Below are 14,168 nucleotides of genomic sequence, written 5' to 3'. Positions count from 1 at the left end.
GTAGTGAATTAGGAGACATCTCGTGTTCAACAGCAAAATGTTAGAAACAAAGAAATTATGCATATTCATACATTCTGGAATTTGTAAGGAGGTACAAGCAGTATATGCCTTTTTAATTTATTTTAATGTGAAAATGAAATTTTTTTGTGGAAAAAAACATATCACACGTATTACTGTTCCACGCACACACATATTTGAATATGTCTTAATATATGTCTGGAGGGGATCTTTAAAAATAAAACTATATACGTTTGACCAAACTTAAAAACCTTATGTCTTCAGTGGGACTGAATGGGGTTGGGGCTAAGAGACATAGAGAGGGCAGTAGTAAAGTTGACACAATGCATGGCTGTTTTTGGTCTGTTCATCGGATTTAGTGACAACATGACAAATTGACACTAGCCTTATTCTTTAAATATATATGTATTATGATCTATAATTATAGGCACAGACAGACAGATAAAAATGATGTTGTCCATGTTCAATTGAAAAATAAAGGATCTCAGAAAGGAAGTTTTTTTGTGTGCCTTTTATTAACTACTCAGACTTATGATTTAGTCATGGAAAATGTATGAAGATAGAGAGAACAACAGCGACAATGACACACAAGACAGTGAGAGAAAAAGACTGCAGCATGTGGACTCCAGTGTACCCCAGCGTACCAATGAGATAAAAATCTCCCAAATCCCGGAAAGGCTTTGGGGCTTCGGGTTGAGAGTCTCACAGAGTTTCACACATATGGCAATATGTATTGTTGTAATCCTTCTCAAACTAAATGTGACTGATATCTATGCATGTAGCAGTCCACTAAATACTGAGACAACTATCTCACAGCCAAGGTAAAAAACAATCACAGGAAGGTTGTTGCTGAGGTGACAGTTCTTCATTACGGCCAGGAGAATTAATAAGCCTTATAAAATATCCTTCACCCACAATTCAGTCTGTGATCACTCATTTTGAGTCTGAATGAAAGGTAGAACACAGCACAAGTGCTCTCGCTGACCTGTCTTTGTGTGCTTGTTGCCAGACAACTGTTCAGCCATAGAAACGGCGACTTCATTGAGAATGACATGTTCCTAACAAGCCAAGAATTATGTACCGTGGTTGTGGTGCAAAAAAAGGCAAAGTGACAGCTAACAAGCTAATGAGAGCACACATTTACAACCACGTTTGTTAGTACAGGCGGAGACAGAGGCGAGTATTTATAGACTTGGGTTAAATATGTTCTGTGTAATCCGAGCTTTTAGTTAAATCCAGTGAGAAAATTGACTCCACTGTCATGTCTGTACAGTAAATATGAAGCTACCTCCAGCAGCCTTTGCTTAGCATAAAGACTGAACATGGGGGAAACAGCTCGCCTTTTAATCACAAGTATTATACTTTGCTAGATTTCAAGACACATCAGTTACAGAGTAAAAACAAAAGTCACGATAAACTGTGTCCGAATGGAACAAAAGAAAGGTGATCAGTCACAATCAGCAGCTGCATTAGAGAAGAGGCTGCCGGTGTGTCAGTGGGACCCTGCAGAAAAGATATAAGATCTAAATGTATGTTTTCACTGGCAGAGTTTCGGGGGTGTGGAACGGCAGTTAAGGATCACATCATTATGCGGAATGGTTAGAATTATTGTACCTCAGTCTAGTTTTTTAAATATATTTTTTGTGCTTTATTGCCTTTATTGATAGTGACAGCCGAAGAGTGACAGGAAAGAAGGGAGAGAGAGAGAGAGAGAGAGAGAGAGAGAGAGAGAGAGAGATGGGATGACACGCAGCAAAGGGCCACAGATCAGATACAAACTCATGGCCACTGCAGCAATAATTCAGGCTTAGGACGCGGGAAGCAAGCTCCTCGAGGTGAGCTATCGAGCGCCCCGAGCATAGTTAAAAAAGGTTGCATCTACCTTAATTAATCACTGATTTAATGAACCACCCAGCGAGCAAACTAAGTGACCCAAATCAAACACACCCACGTTGTTGCATGACCAACAGGCGGATGCTGGATCTAGTTAAATGCTAAAATGCTTATGGTGGATCCTCCTGCAGTGATTTCTGCATTCACTGAGGAACTTTTACCCTCAGTGAGGAGTGTAAGACCTTTCTGCTGTTTTTGACAATAATCCCTGACAGCAGATCCTCTTTCAACTCAGTGGGACAGAGAGAGTGAGTGGACTGGTTATATTCAGACAGAGAGACTGAGTGGACTGGTTATATTATGCACTGAGAATGAATGAGAAGATTGTGGAGGGCTTCACAGTTCTGACGACTCACAGAATGAATGACATTCAGACAGGTGAATGCAAAAACAAACTCACTGAACTCCCTCTCCAGATGACAATGTCAACAGCTACTGTGTTGCGAAGGAACAAAGCGTTGTCTGTGTGTGTGGTCTCTGTGGTGTCTTGCCTTGCTTTATATGTGTGTTTGTGGCTGCAGCTGCTGTGGAGTTTATATTGTTTATACCAGTGTTTTTCAACCTGGGGTCCAACAAGGGTCCTTGAGTGGGTTGTAGGGAGTCCCCTGCAAAAATCTAAGTTTGGGAACCCTTGGTTTATACAGCGCAATACTGTTCGCCGTGGTGATGTTTTATTCTATTGTTGACTCAATAAGAAGTGACAGGTTATTTCATTTATGCTTGTTGCACCTGCCACAGGCTTATTTAGTTATTCTTGTAATTGTTGTGTATTTGTCAGAGCTTTGTCTAGTTTATGGTTAATTCTAGTGAGGCCTCACTGAGGAATATGTGTTATAATTTATAATCAGTTAAACACACTAGCTGCAAATTGCCATCTATATAAATAGAATGTATTGTTGTCTTGGAGCTCAGGGCTCATGTTGCTGATGTAGTTCCACTAATGTATAGGCTGGCATTTAATGCAATAGCACAGTAGTATCATATATCATCATATAGCACCCCTTTCTTTCTTAACGTTTACTCAGAGTACATTTTAATTTATTTACTTTTTACTTTTATCTTAGTGCATTTTTACACAAGTGATTTTGCTTTTATTTAAATATTTTTTGTTAACAGAACTTTTACTTGACGTATAATATTATAGTACCCCTTCCCTTCATCTCATATGTGTGCTATGTGCTGAGACAACACATTACAAATTATACTGATCATCTGGCTGATCAAACTCCCTCTAGAACACAGCAGAAACTGTACTCTCAGAAAATGAACTCAGTCCTTTTGAGGCACATCACTTTTGACTTGACTGGCCAATCAACACAAGCAAGTTGGGGGAAAATAATCATATTTTAAGACCTGATTTTAAATAATGATACACTTGTTTCTCAAGGATCAGTATAAAATATGTGAGATGACAAGCAATGACAAGAAAAAGTTCCACTTACTGATGGGATGCAAGAAAAGATATGACAGCTTTGGTAGGAAGAGAAACAAAGTGTGAATTTTCACATTGGCAGTAACGGAAAGTCTGCAGTGTGGAGCTATGGTTCGGCCCACTGACAGGCGCCTGGCAGCAGAGTATCAAGGAGAGACTCCTGACAGGCTCTGAACAGACACCTCCCCAACAGAGCACAGAAGACACAAAAGACTGCTGGTGTGTTGATGCTTTACTGATACTGTTGTAGAACCTTCATAAAATCAAAGTTGACAAGGATGCAGACGGTGAAGAAGAGCCAAAAAAGCACCTAACAAAAAAATTAATCTAACCAAAAACTAAAGGCTCGTAACAAGAACATAAGGCTCCTGACTGATTGCGGTCTCATTTCAAATGACAACTAAATAGAACTAAACACTTACATGCTAGAGGATGAATGCCACTCTCCATTCCCTGTCACACTGACGTGAAAACAGTGGCTTGTTTTTCATGTCATATCATGTCTTGCCTGGGGACGAAGGAACAATATTCAAAGAGAGATGAGGAGGTGGATACAGAAACGGGGTGTTTGATTTTCTATGTTGAATTATACATTAGCCAAAGTCTCTCAGACCAGACATTTCAGAAAGACAAATGAGCCCAATATCCATAGCAATTACTGGCGCGTCGTAGTCAGTGCGTCTACAGCGATGCCCTGTGTGCTCTGAGGCGGAACCAGTTAGTCACACTAACACTCTCACTAGATTCAAATCAAGTCAAACTTACGTGACAAAATGTCCTAGCACACCAAATCCCATGTGTTTGCTCTGCAGCCACATGAATAAAACTTATGAAAAGGACTTGGTCAACATAATGCTTACTGGAAAACATATAACACAAGAATAACTAGCCTGACCTGAATACAAATAGAGATAAAATAGAGACAAAAACATTGACGGTTTTGGACTATGTGAACAGACCTGACTGAACATGTAAAAACTGATTTAGCATGATAGCACTAAGGCAGCCAATAACAGATTAAAAAACATGCAATGATAAAATACATTAGCAGAATGTAATCTGACACATTCATCATGACCTGAATATGCTAACACAGGGGGGCCTGCATATTCTACCCTTTTAACTCAAGTTTCTTGAAAACTTATTCAATGAAATATGCATCCAAAAACTGAACATGAAAACTGTACTCAGGAGATTTCAAACAGGGAAAAAATATGGATGATCCAAGGTTCCTTTCTTACCAGGAATACAAAATACTGAGAAACTACTGTGCAGCTACAAGCTCAAAGTCTATTAAAATACTACTTAGGTCACAATTTCCAAATATTATACTTTCCCATGATAACAAGCAGTGTCTCTGCAAGATTCAGTGCCATTAAGAGGCACTTGGTAATGCAGGATAAAAGATACAGTAATGTAATATAAAAGTTAACATGACAAGGACACAATGAGTGTGGGTGACGGGACACTGCATAGCTTCTCTTTTTTAACGTTAAAAAGCTATGCCATGTGTGGGACGGTGCTCTTTGGGAAGTGTTTGATCAAATCTGCATGATGACAAGAGAAAGCTTTGGCATGAAAGGCAGAAAGAGAGATTTGAAAATCAGCTCTGCTAACGGCTTTAAATCCCCGTAGGCTCAACTCTGCAAGTGTTCTCCCAGTGTTTTTTTTTTTAACAAATGAGAATAACATGAATGAGAATAATATTTAATTATATGATGAGATCTTCTCGATTATGAGAATACATTCTCTTTGAAAATGTATATCCATGTCTTTGTACTTTTCATCATCTGGATGATCACCCTGCAATTATTAGCAGCTGACAGGCAGTGGTGTTGCCCTAGAGCAATGGTTTTCAACCTTTTTGGTGACAATTCCCCCGAATAAATTGATACATGTAGTCTCAGGGGATGCAAATAATGAAATAACGAGGATAAACTATGAATTGTGTTAGCCCCAGAGCTAAAAATATATTTATACATATTTATGCACATCGAAATGTAGTGTTTTATGTGTTTTATAATGTGAATCATTGAATAATTCTTGCAACTTGTACATAATGGGAAAACCAGCCCCTACTCTGCTGATTTGGCTGACATTTTTTATTTTAACAAAGGCCTACTATAATTGGATTTCTTTTGTCTCATCTAAATCTCACATTAACCTATAGTTTGGTATGTTGATATAAATCATGTGTTGGGGTGGTCTCTTCTGTGACCCAACCAGCCCACAAACCATATCTGGAAGTTTAACTTCCTTCTTGTTCGTGCTGCGACTGCAGCTGGATATACTTGAAGGTGTTGAAGAAACTAAGAGAAAGCTCAATTATATCCAAAGTAAAACGACACACACAATATACTTTAACAGCTGGCTTCAGGTTGCACGGGCCACGTATGATTTATACTGAAAAGGGAAGGCGTGAGGCAGATGTTGAGAGGCCTGTGTGTGCATGTGTGTATGTTTGTGCCTTTGCGAACACACCCATTAGTCTGCGGAGTCGTGGTAGATTGTGTGTGAGTGAGAGAGTGAGTGTGTGCATACACGGGTGTCTGCATTAATTGGTGGGCAGTTTGAGGCTTGGCCTGGCAGGAGTGATAAAACAGGGCCATTAAAATCCTGCATTTAAATCCCACACCCCTGGCTCTCCATAAACTTGCCATTACTAATTAAGGCGTGACTTTCTTCTCTTCTTTCTCTAACTCCCTCTTCCACTCAATCACACCATTTAATGGCTGATGCTTTCCTTCATTCTGTCACATGGCTAGCAAGAGATGTTTTCCATTAGGCCAGTGGAAAGGTCCTGTTATTTCACTGACTAAGATCCAGATGACATTTTAGAAACTTAATGAAACTACTGCTCACTCGGTCTTCTTTCATCTTGTGTAATCCATTTAAAAAGCAGTCATCATTCTGAAGGGAGTTTATTTGCAGTTAACTGAAGAAAAACACTGAGGTAGAGGGCAGTAATGGAAAGGTTCAGTCAGACTGCAGGTTTAGTAACTTGCCTACTCATCCTAACAACTCAACAATCTCCTCATTCATTGGCCCGCTTTCATACACACAGATACAGTTGTTTCCATCCCCTTAGGAAAGGCAGTGTATTCCTAACCTGCCTCTTCCTGTCTCTAATGCTGTTTATGTTCCGCATTCTTCCAGCCATTCTCCCTAATTCTTTCACACGATGGAAAAGAGAGACCAACACAGAGAGAACAAGGGTTCTCTTTCTTATTTTCTTGTCAAATGGTAACTTTAAGACTCTACTTGTTTACTATCTGATATTTACTCCCGTTTCTTTATAACAAGCCCTGCTAAACAAATACATTCCCAAAGGAACAGCCCACCTTTGACCATGCAATCACAGCTTGGCACAGAACACAGAGGAGAGAGCTGTGAATCCACGCTATCTGCTCTTTAACAAATGAGTGCCTGGGTTTCTGCAGATTTATGTGAGCCCTGGGCTTATGCTGTTGTGGGCCGGTCACGGTAAATCTGCTATTTTTGTCAAGGTGTGAAATGTATTCCGCTGTTAAATCACACACAGGGGTCTTACTAAGACAGCACAGCGTACACACATACACACATTCCAGCATACACACATTCCCTTGATTTGCTGCATGACTTTTATACGCTTCATTAAATTGTTTCTACTAGTACAAACCCACTTTGATGGCCTCATGAGTAGTTGGCTGGGGGGAGGAGGGGGTGACAGAGAGAGAAATGGATTTCCACATGACTTTGATTGACTAGTATGGATCACATGTGACATTATGACATGACATTTTCTGGATGACTTTAAAGTCTGCTAACAACATGATGATTTGAATGAGAAATACCATGAGGTAGAGCAGAAATACTTCATATAAAAGTGCACACTGCATAGACATTACCTGCCTACCATGTTCTGACTGACACACCGCAGAGACACATCATGTTTCCTAAGCAAGCTACCTAACAAACCCTGTAACAATCCTTTTCCATACTCCTGCCCCATTTCTTTCCTTCCCCTTATTCTATCCTCCACCTTCTTTTTGTCAGCTATGTCCATTTGGTCTGAACATGGTGTAAGAACCACAGAGGTGCACATCATCTAGTCCCAGCACCACTGGCACCAGATTAACCAATAGGAGCTTGTAGTCCAGAAACAAGGATATAATAACAGTGTATCCTCTCTACTTTTATTGCGTTATATCACACCTAGTCCTATCTAGAGGCTTTTCAAATAAAGGCGAATGTATTTGTTTGCCACTGGGATGTGGCTGTCACAGGCTGTAATTTATTAGTCACACTTGCACATAATCAGCAGAATATTCATAACACACCCACATCAACAACCCACAACAACAGCACAGTACTTGGGAGATCTACAACTAACAGGACATTTTATACAGTCTGTTTGAAAACACTGCCATAGGAAGTTGCAAGCGCGTTGTGTCAATTTACCATCATCAAACTAGACTGGAAGTGTCAGTATGGCATGGTTGGAAAGTAGATGCATGTTTCTTCTCTCTACACACACACACTGTCCTCTGCCTACATCTTATTGGGTTCACGTGTGATGAGAATCAGACTTCAACATGGTGCTTCTCATATTACACTATCAACTTTTCTCTTAAAAAACAGGCATCTAGAAGCAGCCAATCAGCAGAGAACCACACTGAACAGACCGAGGGCTTTAGACACTAGAGAAACTAATACAGCAAATAATACAGCAGTGCTGGAAACTGTGGCCTAAGGTTAAAGAGTGGTGAAGTGATGAATGGCTTGTGGTGAAAAAAGGAACAGAAATATGACAGGAGAGTTAAGTATATAAAGACCCAGGATGAAACTAACAAGAATTAATGGGAAGACAGAAATATAGGTAGAGGAAAGTAGCCAGAGGCACTCAGACAGAGTTTGCAGGGAATAAAGACAGAAAAAGTAAAAACAACAAAACCATTAACCTCGAGAGTGCAAAAATGACACTGAAGTTTTGTAAAGGAAGAGAGCCAATCCAGCAGTACTGCAGCTGCTCTGCTGACGGTGATGGTCACCATGATGACAATAACCCGGGGCTTGTTAAGAGATTCATTCCATACACACACCAGTGATCTCTTTTTATCATCTGCCCTCCCACTCAAAGTACAGGCTCACACAAGGTGTGTGGGCTCTCATTTGAAACTTCATCTCGAAAATTAAGCCCCACTCATCTCTGAGCTTTGCCTGAGGTGCAGAACACCACTGCTGAGAGAGAAGCGGTGCAAAGGAGAGTCAAAGCGAACAGGAGAAAAAAACCCAGAAAGTTAGAGAAGAAGAAGAAGATGAAGTACAGAACAAAGATACAGAGAGGAAAAACCAACGACAGGTGCTGTGGGAGAGTAAGATGGAGGAGGAGAGCGATGAGAAATGGAAGAAAGAGGATAGAAGAAAAAATAGTTGAGAGATTTTATATGAGTTGCTCTAAACCCCTTGGTAGGGAATGTCAGTGTGACAACAAAGAGGGCATTCATTGCATACAGTTTGTGGTCAGATGAGTCCTGGGAAAAAGGAGTGAAATATAAAGCAATGTACGGCAGAGGAGAGGATGGAGCTTCCTTTCATTTCTCACCTGTTCAGCCACCACTCTGACACTGTTAATCACAGAGTGCAAGTCAAAACTAAATGCAAATTGTCCTGCCAAAAGGTGAAAGCTTTCTCACGACAGGTGAAAGCTGTTTCATATGCTAAGAGTCAGTGAAGTGAAGATAAATGAATTGACTGGGAAGGAAAAAAGAGCTGTAAACAGAAAGGCAGAATAGAGGAAGTGAGTTCCCATGAGTAGACGGGTCCACTTACCCCAACCTCTACGTGATCCGAGCCCATGTCATCCTGCTTGTGGAGGATCTCAAAGTAGTATTGTCTGGATGAGATTAGGCTGAGGGAAGAGAGAAAGAGAGAGCTATTGTTAGATATTTGAAGCTGATGGGAAAAAAATAATCTTTCAATAATAAGCCACTGCAGCTCCTTCCACCTTATGATCTTTCTCAGCGACCCACATTTCCGAAAACATATTATTATTGTGTGGAGACCTATGATACCAGTATCGGAAATTCCTCTGATACTGCCTAAAATGTGGTATCGGATAACGGCGTGAATGCGTGTCTGTACAGCAAGCTGATACCATTTAATTTATTAGCCTTGATTCACCATTTTTACCCGCCTTGAGTCAGGCCATACAAAATGATAGTAGTTATACATATTAGCATAATAGTATCGGAACATCTCTACCAAAAACTAAAGGTATCACAGGATTTAGTGAGACTGTGGTGAAGTAAAGTAAACAGTTTTACTTTAATAGCACAAAATAGTCATAAAAACATATGGCAATTGGACCTGAGCATAAACAGGTTAATCGGCCTAGAATATAACTCTGTGCTACAGGGAAGATTGCAAAGAAGACAGCAGAAAGCCAGCATATTATCAGCCTTGGGTCCTGAATAAAATACTCCTTCAGAGACGGAAGAAAATCGATGCTCCACATAAATCAACATTTTACACTTACACAAGCTCTAGTATTTCGCTGTAACTCCTGATTAGAGTAAAGCTCTATATGTTATTGTCTGCCCTGACGAAACACAAGCAACAATGCTTTATTCTTATTAAAAACACATCTCGGATAATAGGTCAGCATCTGCTGCTGAATGAGAGACACCCGAACACTGCTCCACACATCATTAGCTCTCAAAACACATACATACGGTCATAGCTGAATACACACACACTGTTGGGCTGTGAATAAAACCATGTTTTTGCATGTATACATGCGCAGTACACATCTACAGTGTATAAATGGACTGTTTGTTAAAGCATGAGCCTTAATTAATTAAATTAAATGGTAGATATTCTTTTGAGGATAAAATGATACTGTATCTTGGAAAACCTAATTCCTATAAACAAATCATGTTAATTATGTTTGCAGCAGCATGGAAATTTGTGAAACATTTGCTACTCTGAACTTTGGAGTCATTTGGCTGCTCCATATTCATGCGCTCTGATTCACAGAGATATGTGACGGCTTGCTCGTTTTTTTTCCTGTTCATTTTCTGTCTTTGTTTCTGTTTCCTGTGCCTCTTTTCTCTCTCTATGATGGTCCCCTTTCTCTCTCCTGTCTCCCGTTTGTCTCCTGTAACAAACACAAGCTCATCTTCTTTGATGAGGTCTGTGTTTGGAATTGAAAATAGCCCCATAAAAACAGGAGAAAACATGAAAAAGGAGACAAGCAAGAAAACTGAGAAACTTTCATTGCCTCGTTCTGGAGAGTATGTGCATGTTTTGTTTAGCCATTGCAATGACAACAGTGACAGATGCCCATTACAGAAGTTCCCATAGTCCAAGGTGGCAAATTATAGTTGCATTATTGTCCAAAACCCAAAGAGAAAAAGCAGAAAAATTACATTTGAAAGGCCTTTGTTTCAGTTTGTTTCAGCACTACCAGACATTAATGTTTTGTCTTTCATGATAAACACTGCCAAATTACAGCTATAGTATAGATTATTTTTTTAAGCGTGTGTGCGTTTTTGTTCCACTTTGGCGCGGTTGACCGAGTTGAAAGGCAAGGACAAAGGCTGAAGGGGAACCATCACGTGTTGCCCCGTGCACAAACGCCGCCGCATCATCCAACTGCCCAGCGTTCTGTAACCAATAAATCATTGCTGGTGCAGGAGAGCACTGACAGTGTGCTAAGGTCACTCTCTCATGAATAGGGAACATCTCTCTGTGCAGCTGCTGAAACGGCAGTCAGCGAACTTAAGTGCCACTTTGGCTCTTGGCACCATGCTTGCCCTTTCCCATATGATTCAAACATAGCAGACTTTGAGCCATACTTAACAACAGAAAATAATATCTCATTTGGCAGTCACCTCAGACAAAACACAGTCAAAAGAGTCATTCGATTAGATTATATCAGATGAAGCTTTAATTAATATGATGAATATGTGAGGAAATTGAGTAATCAGAATTATAATGGAGAATTATAATGAGAACTGATGGCAACATTTTTTCTATAGTGAAATATAGAGTATGACATGAACAAAATACTGTCAAACGGAACACAACAAAAAGGAGCATTTATGAGACAACTGAATGTCACTGTCCCAATTAAATTTGAGGCTGACATGTCCCATCTTTCTTTTATGAACTCAAAATTGGCGGTCTCAGTTCATGTAGCTCCTGTCCTTGAGTAGATGGCTGTAGATGGGTTTTAGGATATATTAGTGCATTTCCTGACCCTTCATTAGACTGTCCATTCCAGCCCATAATCCGACTCCATCTGGGGGATAATCTAATGCCAGAGCTGAGAGGATGCAGTCTGCCGCCACAACGATTCAGAGTAAGGCTACACAGGATACACAACCACAGACAAAGAGGACTGCACGCTTCAAATAAATAATAATTGTAACAGATATACAAAGAAAGCTCTCAAAATGCATCCTCAACTCACCATCGTCTGTCAACATTTGAGGATCTCTTTCTTCTATCCCTTTGCTACTCTCAGAAATTACAAAGAAAATGCAACACACTCAAAGAGCCTGAACTTCAGCAGTGACAGCTCAGCCAATACAAACCTGTTTACCTGTTACAAGATACCAGATAAGACAGGCCTATCAACAATAGCAGAGCAAGATAGAGACAAACAAAAGGATCATATCACACAGAGAAACAGAGACGGATAAATAGATGAGAGCAGGACATTAAGTCCTATTCATATACTTATCTATCTTTTGTTTAGCTAGCTCCTTTCTGTTTTGTCTTTGTGATTTGAAGCAATTTTGTATGCCAATTCAGTCCTTTGGGATTCACTGCCTGCAGTTGTCTGCTGATAGTTATTTCCTTTTTTATGCTTTGAATAATTTCTTTGTGTCTTGTTTTTGTTTTCAATTTGGTGTGAAAATATTCCAAAATGAATCATGATGGGTCCAAATAAAGATATGATCGGAGACAAATGAGAAAAACTTGAAAATACTTTTTCAAGATCTGTACTCTGCCCAAAAGTTTATACTGCTACTATAACGGAAAGACTGTAGAAAAAATGTAGGAGGGTGAGAAACAAAGGAACCCAAGTAGGAGGGATAGAGGTGTTTTGTGTGTGTGTGTGTGTGTGTGTGTGTGTGTGTGTGTGTGTGTGTGTGTGCGCGCACTGGTCACACCAGTCTTCCTGTGATGGATGCTAAGGCAGGCTGCGGTTGAAAGAGATGAAGAGACAAAGAGACAAGCGGAAAGAAAGATGAAGGAGGAGCGATAAATAGCAAATGAACAGCAGAAACAGAGAGGGAATTATAAATGCTTTCTGTATCTTGAAAGGAAAAATACATTACAGTGAATATCACTGAGACGTGATTTCATATAGAACGTCATGCCAAAGGAGAAAAAAAACAAAACATAAAAGACCAAGTGAAGGGCAAATGAGAGATGGGAAGAGGAAAGAACAGCTATTAGAGTGTGACTCAGAGGATGAGTAGAGGACACAAAACAAGAGTCTAATTGCCTGACTAATTGGAGTCTTTGTTTCCAGTTTCCCTTCATTGGGCTGAACGGATAGAGACAGACAAAGGAGCTTGACTGGGCTGGATAACACAAGATGGGACTGTTGAAGCTAAACAATATTCAGTATTCAGAGTATCATCGCTGCTATATTTGAAGTATGAAATATTTATTTGCCGTGAACATATGGGGAAGGTTTATTCCTGCTGAGATACAAACTCCTTTTACAAGCATCTAAAAGAAAACTGTCGGTCTGCAGGGTTCTGTCTAAAGAAACTGTGCGGAGACAGAAAGCCTGGGTGCACAATACCCTAAAGGCTGAAAGACCAATTGACACACATTCATGCACACCCTTAGTATTACTAACCTTGTTTGCAATGAGCAGAGCTAAGGTGAACTTGAGACAGTATACTTTCTACCCTAGGTAAATACCAGTCCTCTTTCTCTTATTCTCCCTCCATCTCACCACCGCCGGCTACAGCAATTTTGCGATTCTACTCTTCCAGTCCAGTATCTCCTCTCTTTTTCAACTCAATTTCTCATTAATGCTATCTGACTGTCACCCTGTCCCTCTCTCTCTCTCTCTCTCTCTCTCTCTCTCTTGCCTGATTTCCCCCTCTCTAATACCCACAGGTGGCCTTTAAATAAAATACTGTGCTCGGCGAGTGCTCTCCTCTCAACTACATTAATGATACCAGTGTTTAGAGCTGCCCCAAGGAGAAACACAAACTTCACTTTTCTCCCCCCGCGCTCTCTCCCCTCTCTACTCCATTTCTCATGCGTTCCTTTAATCCATCAGAGAGCTATCACGCTGCTCTTCCCTGCAGCCTCAATAAATCCTCTTTCTTCCATTCCCTCCCTTTGCTTCGTCCCCCTCCGCTCTCCTTCATCCCCTGCTCTCTCCCCGTCTCTTCCTCCCTCTCTTCTCCTGTATCTTGCCCATCGCTTCGCTCCAACGCTTCTCGTGCTGTCTCTTCTCCCTCTATCTACTGCGTCCAATTCGCCCGTACATAATTATCTAGTATAGAGTTATAGTATTACTATCTTTAATGCGTATTTCTTCTCTATGTCTCCACTTCACCCCTTTCGCACTTTGAGTTTGTATTAACACTTCTCCTCCTCTCATACTGGCCTGAATGCGTGGACATGTGAAGAAAGAATTATCTCACAATAACTTGCTCTCCCTGGATTTTTGTATTTGTGTTACACTGATGTGCCGAGAAGCTTATGCTCTTTTCATCAAAGCAACCTACAATTTACACATTATCAGACCACACTGCATGTACAAGCCACTGAGGAACTATATATAGGAGAAATGTATGAGGTACGC

The 14,168-nt window shown here is 40.4% G+C and overlaps 1 protein-coding gene across 1 annotated transcript in view; it reads right to left on the bottom strand.

Annotated features, from left to right (window-relative positions):
• The window catches only part of b4galnt4a (beta-1,4-N-acetyl-galactosaminyl transferase 4a), a 128,518-nt gene that overhangs the window by 14,926 nt on the left and 99,424 nt on the right, over positions 1 to 14,168 (bottom strand). Inside the window, exon 8 of the mRNA XM_051382307.1 lies at positions 9,155 to 9,233. Coding sequence (XP_051238267.1) covers positions 9,155 to 9,233 — 79 coding nt within the window. The remainder of the gene's footprint in view (positions 1 to 9,154; positions 9,234 to 14,168) is intronic.

The sequence above is a fragment of the Dicentrarchus labrax genome, unplaced genomic scaffold (assembly GCF_905237075.1).
Source record: "Dicentrarchus labrax unplaced genomic scaffold, dlabrax2021, whole genome shotgun sequence".
In the NCBI taxonomy this organism is placed as follows: domain Eukaryota; kingdom Metazoa; phylum Chordata; class Actinopteri; family Moronidae; genus Dicentrarchus; species Dicentrarchus labrax.
This window is presented reverse-complemented; position numbering and strand designations above follow the sequence as displayed.